The 24,648-nt window shown below is 40.9% G+C and overlaps 1 protein-coding gene across 3 annotated transcripts in view; it reads left to right on the forward strand.

Annotated features, from left to right (window-relative positions):
- Positions 1 to 24,648, forward strand: part of DACH1 (dachshund family transcription factor 1) — a 471,956-nt gene that overhangs the window by 170,745 nt on the left and 276,563 nt on the right. For all 3 annotated transcript variants that reach the window (XM_066619755.1, XM_066619756.1, XM_066619757.1), the window contains exon 2: positions 16,822 to 16,937. In XM_066619755.1, the coding sequence (XP_066475852.1) occupies positions 16,822 to 16,937 (116 nt within the window). The remainder of the gene's footprint in view (positions 1 to 16,821; positions 16,938 to 24,648) is intronic.

Consider the following 24,648-nt stretch of genomic DNA (forward strand, 5'->3'; position numbering starts at 1 on the left):
AGCAGATCAAAGCAGCTCACATCCACTATGGACTGGAGGGAGGTGGCGGCAGGTGACTCAGAGTGAAGAGCACCCTGAATCCACTGCCTTCTCATCTGCCACTACATAGTTGAATTGGAACCTGGTTGTTCAGGTTGCTTACCTGTTCCATCCTGACAAAATTTTAAAAAGCTGAATATGCTAAATCCTAAAATGGAGGGCACACACATACCAGTAGCTTCTGATTTGACCAAAGAAGGTGAAAGGACTGCACACAGTTCAGGAGGCAAGTCTGGCCAACATGGTAAGGCAGGATTGACTTACAAAGTAGGGTGATGAGATGGATGGATGAGCTAGAGTAGGCGACCAGAAGCTGTAGTATGGTTGAGGAGCAAAGGCTGGGAAACAGAATCTTAATGGTGAAGCAAGAAGGCAGCTGATGATCTCTGGAAATAGAGCTGTTGTGCCAGCGAGTGCTGAGGTGGGACTGAAAGGTTTATAAAGAGCCTCATCCTTTCTGGATCTAACTGGGTCCTGGTCCAGAATCTGTGCCTCCTTGCCCCTCCTCCTGTGTTAGCCTAAGGGTTGTGAGACCTCTGGCAGTCTGGTGAGCATTTTTCCATTTTGGAGTCTTGGCCCTGATCTGGCATCTGCTTGGTGTCTTGTGGGGTTATGTCTGGGCCATGTCTAGGGGGGACTTGGGATCTCAGGCTCTTCAAGGGCAAACACCTTTAGCTGGGTTCTGATTGGTATCCAGGTAATCTACCGAGGTTTGCTTCACTACATCTGGGTCTAACTAGGATCAGACACATGCAGTACCACCAATGGATGACTGCAGTATCAAATAAAGGTTCGTATATGAGAAAGAACCATTGTGGACAGATACTAAAAGACGAAAAGTTTGTATCACATCATTTTACCTGAAATACAATGCTTGTTTATGGTGCGTAAATATCTAGGACAGTGGCTCTCAAACGATTAGCACCGGGACCCACTTTTTAGAATGAGAACCTGTCATGAGCAAACCCATTCACACATTTGCATGAGCTATATCAAGCTTTTAATGTCTTAAGATATGTCTACCTATGTAGGGACAAGCACCATTACTCTGGTGGCTGTTGTTATTAAGACTATTTACGTACTGCTTGTCAACCAGAAAAAAGCTCACAAAGTGGTTTACATAGAAAAATTCAGTGTGTTCCCTGTATACTTGGCCTAAAGGCTCTGACAGCAGCTTATATCATGTTAAAATAAAAGCAACTGAAACATTTAAAAGTTGAAAACCATAATATCCACCTAAACCAGCGGTCTCTAAACTGTGTCTGGGAAAAGACCTCCCTGTCACAACTGGTGTTTACCTTTCTGCCACGTTGCCGCTCATTTTCCAAGCCGATTCCTGTACAGGGATATTCTGGACAGTCACGTCTATTGCCCAGCATCCCAGCACGCTGTGCAGCAGGATATTGGGGCAGTGCCCAGAGTGTCCCTGTGCACTGATTGGTTTGGAAAATGAGCAGCCACATGGCGGAATGGTAACTACCACTCATGGGGGGAAAGGATTTTTTCCACACTCTGGATCAGCTGGTGTTTGGAGAGCGCTGACCTTAAAGGATACATTCTGAACAAAAAGACAGTCCATAAAATCTTAAAATGTACATGACGTAACTTCATTCCAGCAACCCAACTGAAGACCTAAATGGTACTACCACAGAGAAGGTAAAGGAGATAAGCTGTCCTTGTCCCATGCCTCTTTCAATGAAGGAACACAAAACAGGAACTCCTCAGAAGATCGTAATGCATAAGAGGGAATGTATGAGAAATTTTATTAAGAATACCCACATACACTTTTAAAAAATTATAAAGTAGTTTTTATAGTGTAGGCCAGTGGTTTTCAACCTTTTTCGTACAACAACCCAAATAAAGCATGAGACTGGGGAGCCACAGCTGATGTCACCCCTTCCCCTGATCCTATCTTCCCATTCCCTTCTCCATTACGCTCTCCAAGCACTGTTCACTTGAACCAAATATTCTTACTGGAGAGAGCAGAAAAAGTTACCATGAAGCTTAGCACTAAAACTATTTTAGCACAATTGCTAAGAACTTGAGCAGGACAAAGACACAATCTCTTGGTATCTGAAGGGGTCCACCAGATGCCTTCCATTTTACCTAGTGGTGGTCTAGTACAGTGGTCTTCAATCTATTTCATTCCCATAAATTACCGCTCCCCTACAACTGATACTTTACAACCGAGGTTGGACCATGGGTGTAGACAATTGGCCTGAACACTAGAGGGTGACTATCCTGCTTCCTGTTAGTCTCTCTGTAGCATGCAGGCTTGTTGTCCGCATGTTCAGTTCTTCAGTTAAGGAAGAACGTTAAGCAAGAAGCACATGTGCTGCAAGCACTAAACAAAGGTATTTGTAATGAGTGTGGGGGATGGCTGCTATCTATATAGTGTTTTATGGTTTCCTTATCAGGGGGGCGTAACGGGGGATTTTACAGGGGGCCTGCTTGTATAACTAAGGAAACAGTATATTGAAAAATACAGCAGAGGAATAATCAAATCAAATGCCTGATGAAACAAAAATGTCTACCTGGGCATTGAAAAGATAAGTGAGGGTGAGATTCCACCTTCTTTGGGTTGAAACTGACAAGGCCCTGTCACATGTTCCTCCCAAGTATATTTCTGAAGTTGGATGAACATGAAGCAGGACCTCAGATGATGTATGAAGAGGGTGAACAGACTTATATGGATGGAGATGGTCCTTAAAATATTGTAGTCCAAATCAATATGGCTTTATAGTTAACCATCACCTTGAACTGAGCCCAGAAATGAACTGGTAACCCAACAAGGGCCCTAAACAAGGATCTTTGCTGTTCCACTCTGTATCAATTGATGTCTCTGAATGCCTTGCAAAGGTAACCTTATGTAGAGTCCATTGCAAAAATGCAGTCTAGATGTGACTGAGTAACACTGGCCATGAGTAACACTGGCCAGATCATCCTTCACTGGAAAAGGGGTACAACTGATATATCTCTTGTTTACCTCTCTGTATACAATATCCTTCCTTTGTAAGTCAGTACTACGACCTGCAACACAATTTTAAGTTGCAAAATTTCAGATCTGTATTAAAATGATTTGGTATGAGAATATTTGAGAGATTCTGGATTAATCAGCGTTTAATTGAATATACCTTATGTATTATCAAAGAGTTAATGTGTTGAAACATAATGAAGAATAAATGACATTTAATGAAAAAACTATCTGTACAGCTAAGAAGCAGATCAAATAATGAATGTTTTGGAATGGGTCACTGGAATTGAATCCTGGGACAAACTAAACAAATGAGCATTTTTTTCCCCACCATTGTTTTTCAGTATTTATACAATTAATTTTGAGCAGCACAACATATTAGTCTTAGTGTGTTTTTTTAATATTTGCAGGTCCTGGCAATATCTGAGAGACCTTGTTTTCATTTCTGGTCAGCACCTCAGCAAACTAATCAATGAGGCATGAAGTGCTATCTGTAGTGAAAGAAATGAAAAATAAACCAGAGATAATCCTTCAGTTAAAAGGTTATTCTGTGCGATAAAAGCTATTTTGTTAATTTATTTACTTACTGGTACAGTGAGATAAAGTGAGGGAACAATTAGGGAATTGGAGTTGAAAGGATTTAAAAGGGCAATGACAACTTAATATTTTAGGTTGTTTTACATCGTCCAGAAATATCTTTCTAAAACTAAAAGTATCTGCAATGAGACTAAGCATGGGGTTTAGTTATCGCTTTATTCTATGAGTACAGATCATTGCATTTAACATCTTGGCACAGATGTTTCTCTTGTATAAATAAAGGTTCAAAGGTCCTTTTGATTTTATTCTGTGTTGCTGCTGTTTTAGGTAAGATACCATAACCCATTCTAGGACAAAACTCTGTAACATATTTTATTTTGTACCACTGAATATGTAAATATTCTTATAAGATGAAGTAAAAAACTTTAAATATTCTGACATAAAACAGATGTTGATGTTTTAGCATACTGTTCGGATTTGCCTGTCTTTGGATTGTGGCACTTTGGTGAGGATTGTACTAAAAGTTAAGTGCCATTAAAGTGTTCTTAAGTTATGGAACTTAAATTTATTGCAACTAATGTATCTTATTAATCTAAATTTTAGGCCAGCTCCATTTCCCTTTCAGTTTTCTATACAGATTGATCCTGTATCTTCACCTCACTGCCTGCCTTCTTCTTAAAAGAAATGGAAAAACAGCTGGCTGACAATCAGCCAGTCTTACTCCAGTGCCACTTATGAGCCACCCATCAGTGGTCCCAGAGCCAGGTCCATCTTGAAACAGGGTGAGGAGGACTTTTTCAGGTGGCAGATTGTGGGCCACTTCTTAGAGGCATCATGGCAGTCCACCCAACACTCCCCCATGAATGGCTGCAGAGGAAGGTCACCATAGTGCTTTCTCTGTTCCGTTTCTATTAGTGAAAGGAAGGGGGAACCAATGAAGAAATGAAAGGCATTGAGGATGTGATTTTAATTTTCTTTTTAAAAGAGAGAGGGAGAAAAGGAGTGATTGCAATTTGTTGCTATGCTTTAAAACAGGAGTGCCAAATCCTGGCCCTGGGGCCACTTACCGCCCTCGAGGACTCATAATCTGGCCCTCAGGGAGCCCCCAGTCTCCAATGAGCCTCTGGCCCTCCGGAGAATTCCTGGAGCCCACGCTGGCCTGACACAGCTGCTCTCAGCATGACAGCCCACTGTCTGACCTCTTGCATTAGCTGTGGGACGAGGACTCCCTCCACTGCTTGCTGTTTCAGATCTGTGATGCAGCAGTGGTAGCAAAGGAAAGGCTGGCCTTGCTTTGTGCAAGGTCTTTTATAAGCCTTGCAGGACCTTCATTCATTCATATAAGTTACATCTCTAATATATTTATTTATGTAAATTTATTCAAATTTGAAATGTAAATTAATTCCCCCCCCCCCCTTGACACAGTGTCAGAGAGATGATGTGGCCCTCCTGCCAAAAAGTTTGGACATCCCTGCTTTAAAATATCATGGTCTGGCAGACACCAAGTGCAATACTATTCATGCTTACACGTTTCATTTGTAAGAACAAATGAAGAGAGCCCTGTTTATTCATCTGGGTTGGTACATTAGTGCCAAAACCTCAAAGGCATAGGTTAAACTGTCATCTTAAGGGGCAAAAATACAATAAAAAAATAATAATTCGTGTATTATCTGTTATTTGCCCTTAAAGTGGTGACTTGGCAAGATCAATTCAGTGAAAGATGAGCCACTGCTTCTGTATAGAAGACATTTTCTTTGGTAACATTAACTTTTTAAACATTGCTTCTGTACCTTTCCTCTTTCAAGTGTTTGGGAAAAAGGCTTGATAATTTAATTACATGCCTCATTCACATGCAAGCTCATGTGATCCTAGACTGGCTGGAACCATCTGGTTGCTAATGATTCATCCAATAGCCTTTTGGGTTTTGGGGGTGAGGAGGAAACCTTATTTGCAATTATATGTTGTTACTGTGTCATAATTACTAAAACACATTAGTATAGCTATATAAGTCTTTTCCTTAGTGTTTTTGGTACATTTGTGCTGTTTTTAAACAATAGCAGGTAAATAGCTAGAAATAGCTTTCCTTTGCACAGGTTTTATGAGATCCTGAAATTAGTGTTACAATAGGGTGTTTATAGTTTTTGTTGAATCTGATTGCTTTAGCAGCAGTCAGTTTGATAGTATCAAGTTCCAGCTTGCACTAGAGGGTCAACATGGACCCAGGCCATTAAAGGAGAAAAGTTCAGGGAAAGTTCATTTCTATTGTTTAACCATGGTTACAAAACAAAAAACGCTCTTGCATTTGTAACATATTGCTTTTTTGGACCCTGAAGGTAATCTGGCCTTTTATTTTTTTTTCTACCCTTAAATTGAACACAGAAATATAAACCTTGTGATTATCTGTAGTGTAAACAAAAGAATATTCTCTGATCACTGTTAAAGTAAAACACAGATGTTCTGTGTTGACTGCTGATGTCATTAAGCAAAATGTTTATATTCATTTAATTTGATCTGCTAAACTGTTAGTATTTAAACTATTACTAGGTCAATAGAAAAAAACCCCACTAAACTTTCATAGAAGCCATAGTAATGGAGACTTTATATTTAGAATGTATTGTGTTTACTGAAGCCATAGTAAATCTGTTAAAATAAATGTGTTTCATTATTATTTTCTTAAAATGCTGCTTCTTTATTAGGAACTATGAATCCGTGTCAGTTTTACTTTAAACAGAATTTTGCTAAAACTATTTATTTTAAATGTAGGGCTGCAAGTTTTAATCAGTTAATTATAGGGGTCAGGTAATTAAAGAAAAAAATATAGTATGGTTAATTGGAAATGACTGCACACTTATGGCCTACTATGTGATACCAAATATAATCGCCTTAAATGGCTTGTGCAGATTTAACTATTTTTGATAGGTTGTTTTGTGAGAAGAGCAGAAGTAGTTATGTTTTTACCAAAGTGATTTTAAAAAATACCCCCCCCCCCTTTTTGAATAACAAAATAACATCCTGACTTTCTGCTTGGACCACCCAGTAAGGATTGCACTTAACTTGGTTTCCATTTTGAGACCATCCTTTAGCCCAAGAGTGATTTCCTTTGATAAAAAGTACAAAAATGCAACTGGAAAGAACAGGTGACCAGATGTCATAACGAGAAAAGAGGACAAGACACCCCAAAATGTAGGACATGACAAATATTCAAGAAAAATATAAGACTTGACAAAATAAAAGCTAAAAACACTTATATATTTATTTCATGTTTAATTTAAACACTATATTACTTATTATTAAGTTTAAAACTGTATTAGTAATTTTTAAAACAACCACAGTAAAAAACAAAAAAAGCGCAAATCACCATCACCAAGCTAAACAATCAAAATAATGCAGTGGGAACTTTCCAGAATCATGACACCACCAGGCCCTGCAAAATTGATAAGAGAGGAAGATACTCTGGTTTCCAAGCCCCTTTTGCCTCCTAATGTGTGCACACCTTCCTCTAAACAATATAAAACAAGACACCAAGTCTGCATCATTTCTAGAAGTCAAAAACATAACATGTATTTGAGAAAGAAGTGGGTTTATCTACTATCCAGTTTTAGGGGGCAGAATGGGAGCAGAACCTGCCCTATCAGGTTCCACAGAGTCACAATTGATTTTTAATGTTCTGCCTTCTGTTAAATGCTGCTCTCTCTCCCCCCCTCACCCCTGCAACAAGCATCAGATCAAACTTCGAAGGAGCCCCTCACCCCCACAGAACCCTGCTTCCACTCACTTAGAACACACACGCATGCATGCATGTGCTCTCTCTTTCTCTCTCCCTCCCCCCTTGCAACAAATGAAATTTCAAGGAGCGCCCCTCACAGGACCCTGTCTTCACTCACTCATTCACCCCATCCCTGCCAGAAGTGTCCTCACTCCCTCCCTCCCTCCCTGCCAGAAGTGTCCTCACTCACTCACTCACTCACTCACTCACTCACTCACTCACTCACTCACCCCAACCCTGCCAGAAGTGTCTTCACTCCCTCCCTCCCTCCCTGCCAGAAGTGTCTTCACTCCCTCCCTCCCTGCCAGAAGTGTCCTCACTCACTCACTCACTCACTCACTCACTCACTGCCAGAAGCACAAGCCCTCTTCCCCCTGTGCACAGAAAAATGTTGCAAAAAGGGCTTCACCTGGCCCCCAACTAACTCAGCAGCAGCCTTGGAGGACCCTGCACTGGGCGTTCTTGCTGCCACTCAGCTCCCAGGCAAAAGTGGAGGCCTTTCCACTCAGATCGGTGCCTCTCCCGTGTCACATGACTATGAAGGGATTGCTAGAATTGGCCCTAAATGGGGTTACTAGGAAACAGGAGGTGCCTGCAGGGAGGACTGAGCTCTCAGGGAAAAGAAGCCTAAAATGGAAGACATTCAGTCACATTTGGAGGACACCCGGACAAGAGGCTGAAAAAGAGGACAAGTCCGGCAATTATGTTTGGGCTTGGCCATTGACAAGTGACACACTATAACCCTACCGTTCCTTTTTCAGTCTATCTTATGATTACCGGATTGTGGGGAATTCTCTGTTAAGATTAGTGCCCAAACCATTTGCAGTTTTGTATTAACAGAGTGCAAGAATGGAAGACAATAATATTTAATAAGTGAGATTTCAGAAGAAGTGATCTCTGGATACCACTTCAGTTTTGAGGAATGTGATGAAATGCAGTGGTACCATTTCATTGGCTGTGTTGTCGGCACTTAAGGCTCATTGGTGGATTAGGTCTTGGATTGATCAAAGTCTTGTGTTCTGAATTGTATGGTTTGAGAAGTGGCACAGAAGGCTCCATCGGAGCATTTTGGGGCCACTGGAAGCATCGCTCAATGCAGAGGCGAGCACTGCTTCCAGGAGGCGGGTGGTGCTTGCCTCTGAGCACCACTTCCAGCAGCTCCAAAGTGCTCCAGTGGAGCCTTTCATGCCATTTAGAAGTGATGCAAAATGCTCCGTTGCAGCCAGGAAGCAACGTGTGTCTCCTCTGAAATCAGGAGGTGTGCTTTGCTTCCTGCCACGTCTGAAGGCCACTCTCCTCTCCTCTTCTGGGGGAGGAGAGAGAGGCAGCCCTCAGACACAGCATTCCTCTGGAGGGTTGCCTGGAGAGTCAGCCCGCTGGGAGATGTGAGCGACTCCCGGAACGCTGATTCTCCGGGCTGACCATTTCCTCTCCTATAACAGGGGAAAGCCCAGTCCAGCACTAAATTACTGGCAGAGAGGCAGCAGCTCACTGCCTCTTTGGCAGTGATTCTGGGACACCCCTTCTTCCTTAGGAGGAGTTTTTTTTTTTTTTTTTTAAGCAAAAGGAGCTAGCAGAGCTGCTGCTTACAAAAAAAAAAATGAGCAATGGAGGGTAAGGCTGGCAGCAGCATTTGCCCGTCTTGCCCCCCTTTAGGTCTGGCATTGTTTGAATGTTTAGGTCTGGCATAATGTTTATCTGTTCTTGTTGTATCCTTGTTTGGTGGGGAAGACCACAAGATACTTGCATCTTGCTACCACTCCCCTGCATCTAACATTCTGTTTACCCTTGCAGTTCCCATCGAAGACACCAGACTGTACTTGGGTTTATCTTGGGCCAATTTATCAAACACAAGTGACCAATTTTTAATGCATGAAACCTACTAAGCATACTTTCCCTCCCTCACCACTCTTGGGTAGGCAAAAAAACTGCCATCCACAGCCAATTCAGATGACAGAAAAAAATTTCCTACCCGGTCCTCATGATGATCCACCAGCTAATCTCAGACTGTACATACCCATCATAGCTTGTAACCTGTGATGGAGTTTTTCTTTGGAAATCTGTCCAATCCCCTTTTAAAGGCATCTAGGCCAGAGGCCATCACCACATCATGCAGCAAGCAGTTCCACAGACTAATTACACACTGGGTAAATATTTTGTTTTGTATGTTCTAAACCTCCTAATACTCAATTTTAATGAATGTTCCTTAGTTCTGGTGTTATGCAAGAGGAAAAAGAGCAAGCCTCTATCCACTCTATCCATACCCTGCATAATTTTGTACATTTCAATCGTGTCCCCCCTCAGGCACCTCTTTTCTAGACTGGAAAGCCTCAAACGCTGTAGTCTTTCCTCACAAGGGAAGTGCCCCAGCCCAGTAATCATTTTGGTCACTCTTTTGCACCTTTTCCATTTCCACTATATCCTTTTTGAGCTGTGGTAACCAGAACTGAACACAATACTCCAAGTGTGGCTGTATCATTTATTTGTACAATGACATTATAATATTAGCTGTTTTATTCTCAGTCCCCGTTTTAATGACACCAAGCATGGAATTGGCTTTCTTCACTACTGCCGCACGTTGGGTCAACACTTTCATCAAGCTGTCCACCAGCATCCCAAGATCTGTCTCCTGAGCTGTCACAGGGAGTTCAGAACCCATTAGCCTATATGTGAAGTTTTGATTTTTTTTGCCCCAATATGCATTACTTTATATTTATTTACACTGAAATGCATCTACCATTTTGCCACCCATTCTCCCAGTTTGGAGAGATCTCTCTGAGCTCTTCACAATCCCCTCTGGTTTTCACCACTCAGAAAGTTTAGTGTCAACTGCAAATTTGGCCACCTAACTGTTTATCCTTATCTCTAGGTCAGTGTTTCTCACACTATGGGTCAGGACCCACTAGGTGAGTTGCAAGCCAATTTCAGATGGGTTCCCATTCATTTCAGTATTTAATTTTTTTATTAAGTATTTTATTTATTTATTACAGATACAGGTAAGGAAAATGGGTTAGACTTTGGGCAGGTACTACACAGGTTACACATAAGGATATGGCCCTAGATTACAACATGGATTATCCAAAAAAGAAAGAAAGAAAGAAAAGCAATCAAACGACTGAAAAAAATATATTTCAGTACAAAAGCTATCATATTTGCCATTATAAAAATTTAAATTTATCTAAACGCTCAGTATTGTTTAACTAAAATTATCTATCCAATCATAAAAAGGCTTCCAATATTTTCTTACTCTACCTTAATCTCTCTCTTTTATTCTTTCTGTTAAAACTTCCATTTCTGCTATTTCATAAATTTTGTCTATTAAATTTTCTCTAGTTGGCACGTCTGTAGATTTCCAATTTTGCACAAACAGTATTCTTGCCGCTATAACAATATGTACAGTAAGGTATTTTCTATATTGGTCTTTAATTTCTGATGTCACATTTAGGAGGAATATTTCTGGTTTGAATGGTAATACACAATTCAATACCTCTTGCAAGAATTTATGTATCATTTTCCGATATTTCTTTGCTTTTTCACATGTCCACCACATATGATAAAAGGTTCCTTCAACCTCTTTACATTTCCAACACTTATTTGATGACCCAGAATACATTTTTGCTAATTTCTCTGGAGTTAAATACCATCTATAAAACATTTTATATAACTTCTCTTTAAAAGACACCGCTTTAGTTATCTTAATATTTATATTCCAAATTTGTTTCCAGTCGTCCATCGATATATTATACCCAAAATTTTTTGCCCAGCGCACCATTGCATCTTTAACTATTTTGTCCTCCATTCTTATCTCCAGGAGAAAATTGTACATTTTTTAATATATTTCCCCTCCCCTTTGGTCTTCTCGTAATCTTGTTCTTAGTTGCATTTCATTCCACCAGTCCAATTTTATTCCTTTCTCTTCTAACTCAAACTTACTTAAATTCTCTCCTTTAATATTCAACAGATTGTTATATGATTTATTTTGGTCTTTTTAAAATCCAGTTTGGATTAGTTGCTATTTCAAGAGTTTTATCCATCTGGGTAATTTAGAGTATATCTTGTATTTTATCTGTTCCCATATCCAAATTAAAGATCTTCTTAAAATGTGTTGTCTAAAATATCCATGCTGTTTGACTTTATCATAAAACAGGAATGCATACCAGCCTATTTGTAAATCATATGCTTCTAAAATTAAAATTTTCAAATTTGGTATGAGTCCCCAATCTTTTATCCAGTTTAGGGCTGCTGCTTGATAGTATAATTCCCAGTCTGGTAATCCAAATCCTGCTCTTTTTTTATCCTCTTGAAGTAATTTCCGTTTCATTCTCCATTTTTTACCTTGCCAGACGAATTTTGTAGTAATTTTGGATGCTACACTAGTATGTGCATTTGGGGAAATGTTACAGATCTTTACTTTTAACAGGCTATTCTGTATATGCTTTTAACAATGACAGTAAATTGGACTTACTCCTGGGTAAGCGTGGGTAGGATTGCAGCCTAGGATTCTAAAAACTTCCCTGCTTGATGATGTCACTTCCAGTTATGACATCACTTCTGGTGGGTCCTGACAGATTCTCATTCTAAATAGTGGGTCCCAGTGCTAAAAGTGTGAGAACCACTGCTCTAGGTCATTTATGAACAAGTTGAAAAGCTTGAACAAGGACAGATTCCTGGGGGCACACCACTTTTGACCTTTCTCCACTGCGTAAACAGCTTGTTGACACCTACTCTCTGTTTCCTGGTCCCCAGCCAATTCCTAATCTACAAGAGGACCTACCCTCTTATTCCCTCTGTGAAGTTTTCTTAGCAGCCTTTGGTACCAAACACCTTCTGAAAATCCAGATATATAATATGCATGGGTTCTCCCACATTCACATGTCGGTTGAACTTTTCAAAGAATTCTAAAAGGTTTGTGAGGCAAGACTTTCCCTTACAGAAGCTGTGTTGGTTTTCCTTCTGCAAGGCTTGTTCTTCTATGTATTTTAAAATTTTATCTTTAATGAAACTTTCTACCATCTTACCTGAAACAGACATTAGGCTGACCAGCCTGTAGTTTCCCTGGTCCACTCTCTTTTCTTTTTTAAAGATTGGCATGACATTTGCTATCCTCCAATCCTCTGGCATTGTGGCCATTTTAAGGGACAAGTTGTATCTTATAGTTGAAAAAATCAGCAACTTCATTGTTCAGTTCCTTAATAACTCTTGAGTGGATGCCATCTGGGGCCAGTGAATCACTGATCTTTAATTTATCAATTACGTCTAAACCATCTTCTCTTCTAATTTCTATCTGATTCAACTCCTTAGTCCGGAGGGACTGTAGTGGTGTCTGCCTGAGGTTTTCTGCCTTGAAGACTGATGCAAATAACTCATTTAATTTATCTGCTATCTCCAAATCCCCTTTTATCTGTCCTTTTCCTCCCTCACTGTCTAGTGGGCCAACTATCTCTTTGGCAGGTTTTCTACTTCTAACATTCTTGAAGAAACTTTTGTTATTCCCCATGCATTCCTAGGGAATGGGCCATGCATTCCTCAAAGTCTCTCTTGGCCTCCTGTATCACCTTCTTACATATCTTTTGCCAGAGTTTGTGTTCCTTTTTATTCTCCTCATAAGGACAAGATTTCCATTTCTGGAAGAAAGCTTCTTTTCCTTTTACAGTTTCTCTAACTTTGCTCGTTTGCCATGCCAGCACCTCTTGGACTTAATGAAGCCCTTATTTCTTTGTGGTGCACACTTCCGCTGGGTCTCTATTACTGTTGTTTGAGAGCCCAATCCTGTGGTCATGGGAACATGACCAGGGGAACATGCATGGCTCTGTGCTGTGGACCACAGTTGCAAACGTGCCATAAGACACGTTTGCGGGGTTCACCGCTGGGCTCCCGCCAGAGCTAGCCCAGTGCTGGCTGGTGCTGGGCTAGTGCTGGGCGGTGGCCCGAGTTCCATGGCTTGGCAGTTTCCTGGACCGCCGGGCTGCGGAACGGGAGGCGGGGCGAGGCTTGGGGCATGAGGAAGGCATTCCGGGGAGGGGGGAGGCTGGCAGGGGTGGGCGGGAGGCGTGCCAGGGGGCGGGCAGGAGGCGTGTCAGGGGGTGGGCGGGAGGTGGATCCATGGAGCTGTTCTCCGCAGGATCCAGGGTGCTCGTGCAGGGCTGTGCGCCCTACACGAGCGCCTTTACTTTAGCGCCGACCTTTCACTCGAAGAGTACGGGGAGCCTATCTGCAGATCCTGTACCCACAGTTTCTCTTATCCATGGATTAGAGATCCGCAAGGCCCCCCTCTTGCGCTCCCTCCGGGTGCTTCCTCAGCCCTTATAATTCCTTTTAAAGGCATAAAAACGTTACTTCCAGTTTTTCCAAAAAAATCAGAAGTGCCTTTTTTCATCTCATGCAGTCTTTCTGAGCCTGGCAGAGGTTGCGGGTGGAAGCATGCATCCTCTGCTGGGCTCAGAAGACCCTCCAGAGGAAAGGGGAGTGGAGGGAAGGTAGGGAAGCATTCCCCATATCTGCAGGTTCATGTATCCACAGGGGGTTCTAGGGGCACATCTAGTGGAGTTTATGTCCACTTGTCAACATACACTCATTTCCCATACTCATCAACTTTTCTACTCTTTCTACTTGTTTATAAATATGAATCAAATATAGTCAACTGTGTTGGCTTTGATTCAGTCTCCTGTCATTATGCCATAGTAATATTTATTATATCTGAATCTAAACAAATGGCCAAAATATGTTTCCAGTATAGTTACAGGCTGAACTAATAAGAGAATCACCTAATTTTAATTGGTTGGTTGTTTGATTTTTGGATTGAATTCAAAGAACTGTGAGCAGAATGAAATGAGCCATTGTGATTGTGCAGGTATTTGCCTGAGAACATGTACAAGAGTTCGTGCAACATACTATTTTATAGCAGTTCTTGTCTGTTCAAGAGTTTACAGAAATACAGCGTATTTGCGTTTAGTTTCCTTATGCAGCACTTTATAGAACAGCTCTTCTGGAAGTGGAAAACAACTTTTGTATGCAGAACGGCATCTTTGAATCCAACTCAGTATGATTATTTTCATTGTGAATGGTACAGAACTTATTCTCAAGATTTGTGGGTATGTTGATTTATTGAGGTAGTGTGCCCTGCAAGACAATTCTTGTGCGCTTTAAATAAGTAATTCTTTTTGTGAGATTTAAAAAAAAGTCTGTATCCAACCCCAAAAAAAAAAAAATCTTCTGGCTTATAATATTAATAATGACCTCAATTCAGGTCATTAACTTGGGAATTAATGACCAGTTAAGGTTAATGGCCCAAGGTCTTGAGTCATTAAACTCCAAGGAAATGCCCTGTACTTTGATCGTTATTCGTTTATTAGGGATGGGTTGTAGTTTTAAAAAATGTGGGTGTCTCAAATGCAAAGATGATCTAACGCTCACATTGTGAAAGTACACATTGTGCTACATATGCCTTGCATCTTGGAACACACTTCTAAACTTCTAATATTTAGCATCCTCTGAAATACAATGAAGAGTGAAAATATTAATTGCTAGATGCATTGAAATTCACCCTAAAAACTTTTAGTAAAGAATACTAGAATAATGGGCTAACACTTTATCCACAGGCAGCAGGATTTTACCATGAAGCCTTTATGTTTATGGCTTCATGGTATTGAGTTATCATAGTTGTATTCTGCCATCTTCCTAGGATGATGTATATTAGGTTCTTTCTCATTTGTGCAGTAGGTTAGGTTGAGAGACAGTGACTTGTCCAAGTCCCACTGAACTTCATTGGTAAGTGAGAATTTGAAACTGGAGTTCCCATATCCAAACCAGCACTCTACCCATATTTCTTCGCTGCTTGGAACATCATTATGACTGCTGTTTAGGAACTCAGTTTTTAAAAAGATGCCTCGTTGTCTATGCACTCTCATGCAAATGTTCATATCATTCCCGTTACAATATATGATTCTCACATTCACTTTTTATATTGTGGAATCACCATTAGGTGACTTTGGGCGCAATCCTAACCGGCACTTATGCCGGCATAGGTGCCCTGGGAGGGTCACAAAAGTAAAGCACATTTGTGCCTCCAGGGGAGGAAGCTGTGTCGGTGTATCTAGATGTAATGTATCTAGATGCGCTGATGCACAGAGGCCAGCAGAAGCCTCTGCAGCGGCTTCCTCGCCGCTGCTTGTGTCAGTGCACCTGTGCCGACACAAGCAGCGAAGGTGGGCATGGAGGAGGCAGGAGGGAGGCGTTTCTGGGCGGGGGAGGGCGGGCGATGGGTGGCCCCGGGGGTAGGCGTGCAGGGAGCCGGGGACAGGGCTAGGACCCGGTGGTTATGCAGGATCCCAACCCCCATCCCCGGGGAGAACGGAGTGGCTTCAAGCCGCTCCGCTCTCCTCGGACTTGTGCCACCTCCAGAGGTGGTGCAGGTCTGAGGAGACCCATTGGGGTGAGCAGCCCTTACCCAGGGGTAAGGGGAAGAGCTTCCCCTTGCCTCTGGCTGAGCCGCTGCAGCCAACAAACCTGTGTTGGATGCAGCGCAAGCCTCCTGGCTTGTCTGCTCCAGCGCAGGTTTGGATTGCACCCTTTCTCAATTATTTTCTTGCAGTGAATATGAGTTCTGAATGGTGCAAAACATTGTGAGATCTGTGCTCTATTGCCATATTCTGGAAAGTGAAGCTAAAGGCCTAAGTGGATTGAGCAATGTATGTAAGTCTTTTTACATGTACATACAGAAAAGATGTAATATGTTAGAACTGCAGTTTTGCAAAGATACATTACAAAATCCAGACTTTTCTGACTGATGTACTACATTTAAAGCACAATTTTTTGCTTTAAAAGGAATAAGGGTTAAATGATAACTTGACTTATCTTTTGCATGACAAAAAATAAAGAAATTGCAAGACCTTTTCACATATTAGATATGTATTGTCATTTATCATCTAGATATCAGGGTAGTAGTGCGAAGTAATAAAACATATCATCGAAAAATGTGCTATAGGTCTGAATCACTCTTTCATTCCACCTCCCAGCTAACTGTAGTATTAAATCAAACAAGCAGAACATTTCCTTAGGCAGCCATTGCCTTTTAATTTCCTGAAGAACCTTAAAATATCATTCATTACAAGTACTACACATATTTGGTTTTTAAAAGTCTCATAAATCAATAGCAGGCTGACTGTAATAATTATTACAAGTTAGTGCATAATTTTCGTGCTGAAGGCTGCATGCAGAACTTTAGCATATGCAAACGAGGCAATTCAAACTGTGTATAGATATTAATATGAAGAAGCAGGTAACGAGGTGCAGGCTATGAATTATGCATCAAGCGCGGCTGATCTTCAATGAGGAAAATGAATTCAGCATGTAATCTAATTAGTGATGGAAGTCTATTACATCTAACTGCAAAAGCAACCGTCCTTGAAACAAATTTATTTACAGTCCATGTTACCAATTGAAACAACTTTGAAATTATGTGTAAGACAACAGCTTAATTGTAAAGTTTTTTGTTTGTTTCTTTCAGTTCCAGACCTGGACGGCCTCCTAAGCGGACTCAAAGTGTCACCTCTCCAGAGAATTCTCACATAATGCCACATTCTGTCCCGGGTCTTATGTCTCCTGGAATCATCCCACCAACAGGTAGGGATTTCATAGACTATGAACAGTAGTTACGTTTTGTAATTCTGTGGAACTTCTACTACGTTAATATATCACCTAGTGAAAATAAAGCACCTCATTTTTGAATTTAAATCTATCTGTTTAATTTTTGTTTGCTGTAGTTTGTTCTCTTTTGCTCAAAGCAAACATATTTCTTAGCTCCTTGGCATTGTGATCACTTAACATTGTCACTTGGTAGTGGTATGGGCAGAAAATCTGGTCTTGCAACTCCGACGTTGGAGGGCCCTGCTTCTTCACTTCCACCGATGATGGTGAGTTGGCTGTTTTTTTGCAGCGTAACGTATATGTCAAATGCATAAGTAATTTCTTTGCAGCATAATAATGCATTCACTGTTTATTTTGTTTATATTACAAAACTGAAGAAATCAAATCCAATAAATTGATTTATATTCTGATCCCTCGTATCTGGAAAATAAAAACGTTATTTTGTGCACAATGACTATATTTCATCCTTTGGCTATCTCTCTATAGATGGTATCTGGTTTCCAGAGTTTTGCTAATTTCAGTCTTGCAATACACATGAAGAAGCAATAATCCCTCCTTTTCAGTATGACATCCTTTAAACCTGTCAGTTTAAAGAAATAATACACAAGAATTCAAGACTACATTTTGTTTTAATTAATATTTTGTAATATTTGTCTCAAGTAAACCTTTGTATTGACGTATTCCTCCAAAAGGTGAATAAATAGTGCAATCCTATGCATATCTATTCAGAAGTAAATCTTATTGTGTAGGGACTTCCTCTTAGATAACTATGTATAGGATTGCAATCAATGCCTCTTTTTCCCTTGTTCCATTTCTAGCATTTATTACCGCAAGCTATATATATTTTGTACAATTTTCATAGAGATATGGGCAGGAAGCCTCTCCTTTAGCATTCTGGGGAATTATAGGACGAAACAGCTTTCACCGATGGTGACAATCACTTTGAGGTCTCTGCATGCAGTGATCCTTATGTTCTCGAATATTTAATGGATTATTAATCCTTTATATCATGTTTTATTTTCTCAAGCTTCTTTATTTTATGGGTCATACTGAGATTGATTATGTTGCTCCCTTGAATAACATTATACTAAGGTTGCAATCCTAACCATACTCGCCTGAGAGTAAGCCCCAATGAACAAAATAGGGCTTACTTCTGAGTAGACCTGATTAGGATTGTGCCCTGAGTATCAATAGAAGCAAGTAGTGATCTGCTGTTCATTCTTCATGAGTGACATTTCCATGTACAGGTGCAGCCACGGATTTTTTATCTCTGGATTTGTCTCAATGCGAATGGGGTGGGGGGGGACTGAAAGTCACACACACCTTTGCCTCCTTTGCCCTGCTTTGGCATCCCAATCTGTTTCCAGGCAGCTCAAAATACTGCAAAAAGGCTCAGCCTCGACCAGGCAGGGAAATAGCCCTGGAGCCCTGGAAGAGGTTCCCCTTGCAAGGAACCAGTAACATTGCTGGAGCTCCTGAGCCAGCAAAGAGGCTGAAGAGGGGAAGGGGGGTCAAAATCTCTGTAGCCAGAACACCTGCAGCAAGGTGGAGCGTTCTCTCTCTCTCACTCACACATACACAGGGGCAAGTGTGGTAGCAACAGAGGGGATTGCTTTAAAAAACCCAGGGAGTGTTTGCTGAATTCCCCCCCATGGTGCAGGCAATCACGGACACAAGCAACCCCCCCCCCCCACAGAGATGGTGCAGGCTATCACTGACACAAGCAAGTCTTCCCAGTTACCAAAGCATGCAATTTAGCCTACAATCCTCTCCACACTTTCCTGGGAGTAAGCCCCATTGACTGGAATGGGGCTTACTTCTGAGAAGAAACGTATAGGGCTGGACTCATAAAAGCTCAGCGGGACAGCTGGCAACGAGGAGGCAACGAGCTGAGTACGGAGGGGATTGATAACAGCTGCCTTAGTTTCCTTCCATCCGGAAGTGTCAGGCTGCAGCGTGTTTGCGTAACTCTATGGAAGTTAGCACAACTCATTTTTTGTTAATCGGGACTCAATAAATGTAGCAAGATTCAAGAGGAATTGGAGGAGTGTAGTGACGGAAGAAGAATGTTTATGTAAATCTTATTTATAAAATATGATCAATATATATGTTGTATTGAAACAACAAGACAAATTCTATTCATGAAAACTTTGTAACCTAAATTTTGATAGTGGGGACATTACTAAATATTCTTAGTAATAGTGATAATCTGGCTATCAAATGAGTTCCAGCCTTGTTGCAACTCATTCCAAGAGAGTTAAAAGCAGGATAAATGGGTGGGGATTGTTCCAGCAGTTACCACTTCCCTGTCACTTTCCCAACTCCTGTGTTTGGAGGAACAGTGGGGATTATTTGATTGTTGATTTGTGAAGGCTCTCCTCCAGTGTGATTTGGCCACTTAAGACCAAAATACAAACTCTGCACTTTCTTGCTTTTGTACATAGTGATTCGATTGGCCACTGCTTGGTTGTGATGCTCTGAACTCCATTGATCCAAAAACAGGGTGAATGGCAGAGTGCTTGCCTGCCAAGCAGCACATGTGTTATGGTGGCAGATCACAAGATCTTCTGACAGAAGGCCTGGATAAGACTGGGCCATAGGTGAGACTCAGCAGAGAGTAGGAGGTTTTGCCAGGTTGCCTTTATTTTTCCTGGTGATGCCAGACACGTTAGCACTCTTATTACACAACCTGTATAAAGCCTATCGCTGGTATGTGCAGCAGAGGTGGATGTGACCGTCTGACTCGTATACAAAAGTGCCTCCTCATGACACTTTAGCTCAGTGGTTCTCACACATTTAGCACTGGGACCCACTTTTTAGAATGAAAATCTGTCAGGACCCACCAGAAGTGATGTCATGACTGGAAGTGTCATCATCAAGCAGGAAAAGTTTTAACTATCCTAGGCTGCAATTCTACCCACACTTACCCAGGAGTAAGTCCCATTTACTTTCATTGTTAAAAGCATATACAGCCTGTTAAAAGTACAAACCTGTAACATTTTCCCCCAGTGCAGTCACATGCCATGGCAGCATCAAGTCTAATATATTAAAAATAAAATATTGAAATGAATGAGGATCCACCTGAAATTGGCTTGCAACCCTCCAAGTGGGTCCTGACCCACAGTTTGAGAAACACTGCTCTAGGTCTTTTCTTTCTCCTACTTTGCCCGTACTGTGCTCAATCTATCACAACTTTGTTATTGTCATCCCTGATATTCAGTTCCCCAACTTTTTGGACAAGCCCTAAGACAGTTCCAGGGTTTCCTAGATGAGAAGGATTATCTGGACCCCTTCCAGTCTGGCTTCAGACTGGCTTTTGGGACACAAAATAGCCATGGTCATCCTAATACAGGACTTTTCAAGTTGGGGTGTTGCAAGCCTGTGAGCCCTGGCCACTTTCCCCTTAAGGGGCGGGGGCAGGGGGGAGGCAGCAACACGACCCCCAGGATTGCGTCGCTCAGGGGGATGCAGGGACTGGGATGCACTCATCAGTCCCTGTAGCAGCCTTCCTGGGGTGCGGGGAGCCCTGTGCGATGGTCTGCAGGGCTCCCCAGGTCTTGAAAAGTGAAAGCACAGCAATTTTTTGTGTGCTTCCAGTTTTGTGGAAGTGGAACACGATCACTGCACTTTCAAAAGAAAGAAATGCCAATTCATGTGCGTTCAGGATGAATGCCAAAATTGTAGTTCTGCAGTTTGTAGCAAGATGACTGGATCTGTGTGGTGTGCAATAGGATTGTAGTTCTAAATCTCTACACTGTGCCACAAAATAAATTAATGGAATATGGTAATTAGATTCTGTGAACCTGAATTATCCAACTGCAGAAGAGGCTGCTGGCATACCTAGGTCAGTGTCTAAAGTAGAGGTATGGTTGCTAGGTTTCTTCGAGACCAGATCCTTCTCATTCTTAGACATCCTGAAATAACATCTTTGTAGGTGTAAGAGTGAAGTATGTCTCCTTTAAATTCAAAAAAAGAGTTTGCCTCAACTATGAGAAGTTTGGGAAACACTGCAATAGGAAGTTCTCATAGTTCATAAATTGATCTTTGGATTGTTTGGAGATATTCCATGACTTTATCTGTTTTTAGGGGAGTTTGTTCTGTATTTTAAAATTAACTATACTTATAATTAAAAGAGTGCAGTTTTATTTCAAATTGATTTAGTTATTTTTGTGAGCTGAGTTTATGTAAATTATAAGGACGTATTGTTTTTAAATTTTAACCCCTGCTAATTGGGTAAGAGGCACTTTTTCAAGTGAGTGCTCCTTTTTTTTTTTTTAGCAGGGGGAGAGTAATTGGCCCACCTCACCCCAGCACTGTCTGTCCTAGTGGCTGTCTGCTGGTGTTCTTTTTGCATCTTTTTAGATTGTGAGCCCTTTTGGGACAGGGAGCCATTTAGTTATTTGATTTTTCTCTGTAAACCGCTTTATGAACTTTTAGTTGAAAAGCGGTATATAAATACTGTTAATAATAATGTTAATAATAATAATAAATTTCAAGAATACAGAAGATATTCACACTCTTTCCTTGTGAATAAATCTGTTACTACAGCTTGCCCTGGGCAATCTGATATTTTATCTCTGTCTGTGAATCACAGCTATGTCTCTCCTCCCTTCAGATAGGCACATTAACTCACATGTGTAATTCATCCATTTTTTGACATCCATATCCATGACATTTTCATTAATAATCATTCCAAATTTCACCAGACCCAGATTTACACATATTTAATCCTAGCATAAGTTCCAAACATTAGTTTTGCTAGGTAAAAGTCATAAATTTGGAAGGGATATGCATATGAACTCACTTCCATGTATTACCTTTCTAACCTTAGGGATTTGTTTAACAAACCTGAACATAAATCCAAACCATTTGAGAAATAAAGGAAAATTAATTGGGTGCTCTTGTATTTTCTTTTGGAGGTCTTTCTTACACCACCTCTTAACTCCCTTTCAACCCTTTATTGTTACTCTTTAAAGCCTTATGGTCTGGAAACTCAAAATCAATTCCTCTTGAATGTACTCCATATGATAAATAAGTCTGCCATTTGAAATATGACCATTTTTAATGATCTTCCTTTTCCTGTTTTATTTTTCCATTTTCCCTTTTGGACTGATACGTAGCTTTAAGCCTCCCTCCCCCCTCCCTCCCCCCCACTCACTCACTCACACACACACACACACACACACACACACACACACACACACAGAGGTCTTTAAGGTTTGTAATTCCAGTAAGTTTTAATAATTTCGAAGGTAATATCTAGTGTGGCATAGAACATGGGGAAGATAACATGCCATTAAAATAATGCCATTACATAGTTGTTTAAGCAGCTTGGTGACATGTACTTATGATCAGCTGTTGCAAGTAAATTCACGTCCTTCATACTCAAACAGTCAAGCAATTAAGTTATGTCTTTTTCTAATGTCAGTTTAGTAAAAGGGGCCCAGATGTCCTGTTAGCAGTACAATTTTTTTTTCTCTTTGTGTAAAAACTTTACAGTTGGTTCCTGTCTCTCCCCCTTTATGGCTTGTGTGCCCTCTTGGCTGACCACTCTCTGTATTTGATTCTGCTCCACTACCTCTTTTGAAGTTATTTATGATTTAATTGTATTTATTCACTTAACACAGATCCATCTGTGTCCCATTCCCAATAGAAGGCATCTCATTTCATCTCTGTCACTAAATGCTAACATCTCATACATTTCTTAGCTCCTACAAGCTTTTTGCAGCATCGTTCCTATGGTAACTTAATGCAATTCCTTTTAACAGAGCTTACAGTATAATCAGTAGAGTTTTTATTTGCGTGGTGTTGGCTTCTTGCTGCCTTGAATGTGATTGTTTTATACTCTTATTCTAAAATATACATACTTGAAAACATTTCAATTGCTTTTTGTCTGTGTATGTTGGCAACATGATGTGTGTTTAGATACCTAAGAAACCTTTTCATCAAAATTATTGATTTAGCCACATCTCTATTTTGAAATATAAATGCTGCTAAGTGTCTAATATAGATTAGTTTAAGTGTTTCTTAAAACATGGAGACTTACTCCTGTTCTGTGCTCCTCCACCGCCTTCCCTTTCATTTGGCAATTCCTCTTTGTTCTGCTTTTTCTAATCGTTGTTTCCATTCCGATTGGGGAAACTGTACAATTAGCACTAATGAGAAATTGACTCCAAAACATTGGTTATAATGCAATTCAGATCTTGTTCTGCGGACAATCCTTGGTTGGTGTGTTGGCCTGATTCAGATGTCATGCCAAACTATGATTAAACTTAGAGGGGCGTGTGGGATATTCACAACTGGTTGGGTGCCATTATACCACAAAATGATTGGCTGAACTCATAGCCATTCAATGTACATCTTCATGCTATGGTTTCCTTGAGTAATATTAAATTAAAGCTGAAGATTCTAGTTTTGTCCTAGCTTTTTTCAATAAAGAGAAAAAAAGTTATCAGGGTGCTGTTCCATAGTCCAGGACCTATTTCAGAAAAGGTCCTCCACCTTCCAGGCACAGCTCAGATCTCTCAAAAACAGGGGTTGTCAATCTTTTTTGCCCCATAACCCACCAACAGCATGGAGCTCAGCAACCCAAAAGTGTTGACGGTGACGTGATGATGTTATTCCATCACTGCAAAAACTTCTGGGTTGCCAAGCTCTTGCATTTTTTTTACGCAAAAAGCCTGCCTTGAGAATACTTTTTTTCAGTGAGAACTGAATGCGACTTTGACCCAGAGCAGGTCAAATACCACTGAGCACTCTGCTAAACCAGGTTTTGAAAAGGTCAGTGGGATCAAACTTGCCTTGGTGATGGGTCTTGGGAGCATGTACTATAATTCCTTTACGACTGAAGTGACTGGAGCTGCTGAAGTGAGAAATGCTTGCCTATCCATTTCCTCTGTTTCTACCTTTTAAAAAAAACAAAAAAAAATACAAGGTCAGTATATGGTAAAAACGACTTATAATAACTGTATACAGGCTTGACTAATTCCCTCTTACCTTTCTGGAATGACAACCCTGGGTCCCACAGTATATGATCTGCTAATATGCAGGCATAATTGTAACACTGTGACACTCCTGTAGCACCAGAGGTAGGGGTAAAGCAGGCAGGCAGATGGTTCAGATATTTATGAGCTTATCAAAGCATCCAAGGAAGGGCACTGTGTGGATTTGGAATTTCTGATCATTCTGAAAAGAGACAGATGAATCCTATATTTGGAGAAATTAAAGATGATGATTTCAACCATGGTTGTTGCACATTCGCAAGCTCTCCCCTTTTCTCTGGTTGTACAGTCAGTATAGACTGTGCCCCATCACATGCTGCAATAGTTGATCCATAGTCCCATTCACTGAGTAATTTTTTCTGTTCCCACCTGTATTCCCTTTCTGCAACTGAGAAAAAGATGCTGAGAGGTAGTGGCTTGCTGTAGGCCATTTAGGGCGCAATCCTAACCTGCTCTGGAACAGGCAAGCCAGGAGGCTTGCGTTGTATGCAGCGCAGGATAGGGGCCAAGAGCAGCTCAGCCAGAGGCAAGGGGAAACTTTTCCTCTTACCTCCGCATAAGGCGCCCTTTCCCCTATGGGTCTCCTTGGACTTGCGCCACCTCATGCCGCTTCAAACTCCCTGGGAATAAGGGAGTTATTCCTTATAAGGGAATAAGGGTTGGGATCCAGCATAAGTGCTGGACAT

This window comes from Tiliqua scincoides, chromosome 3 (genome assembly GCF_035046505.1).
Source record: "Tiliqua scincoides isolate rTilSci1 chromosome 3, rTilSci1.hap2, whole genome shotgun sequence".
Taxonomy (NCBI): domain Eukaryota; kingdom Metazoa; phylum Chordata; class Lepidosauria; order Squamata; family Scincidae; genus Tiliqua; species Tiliqua scincoides.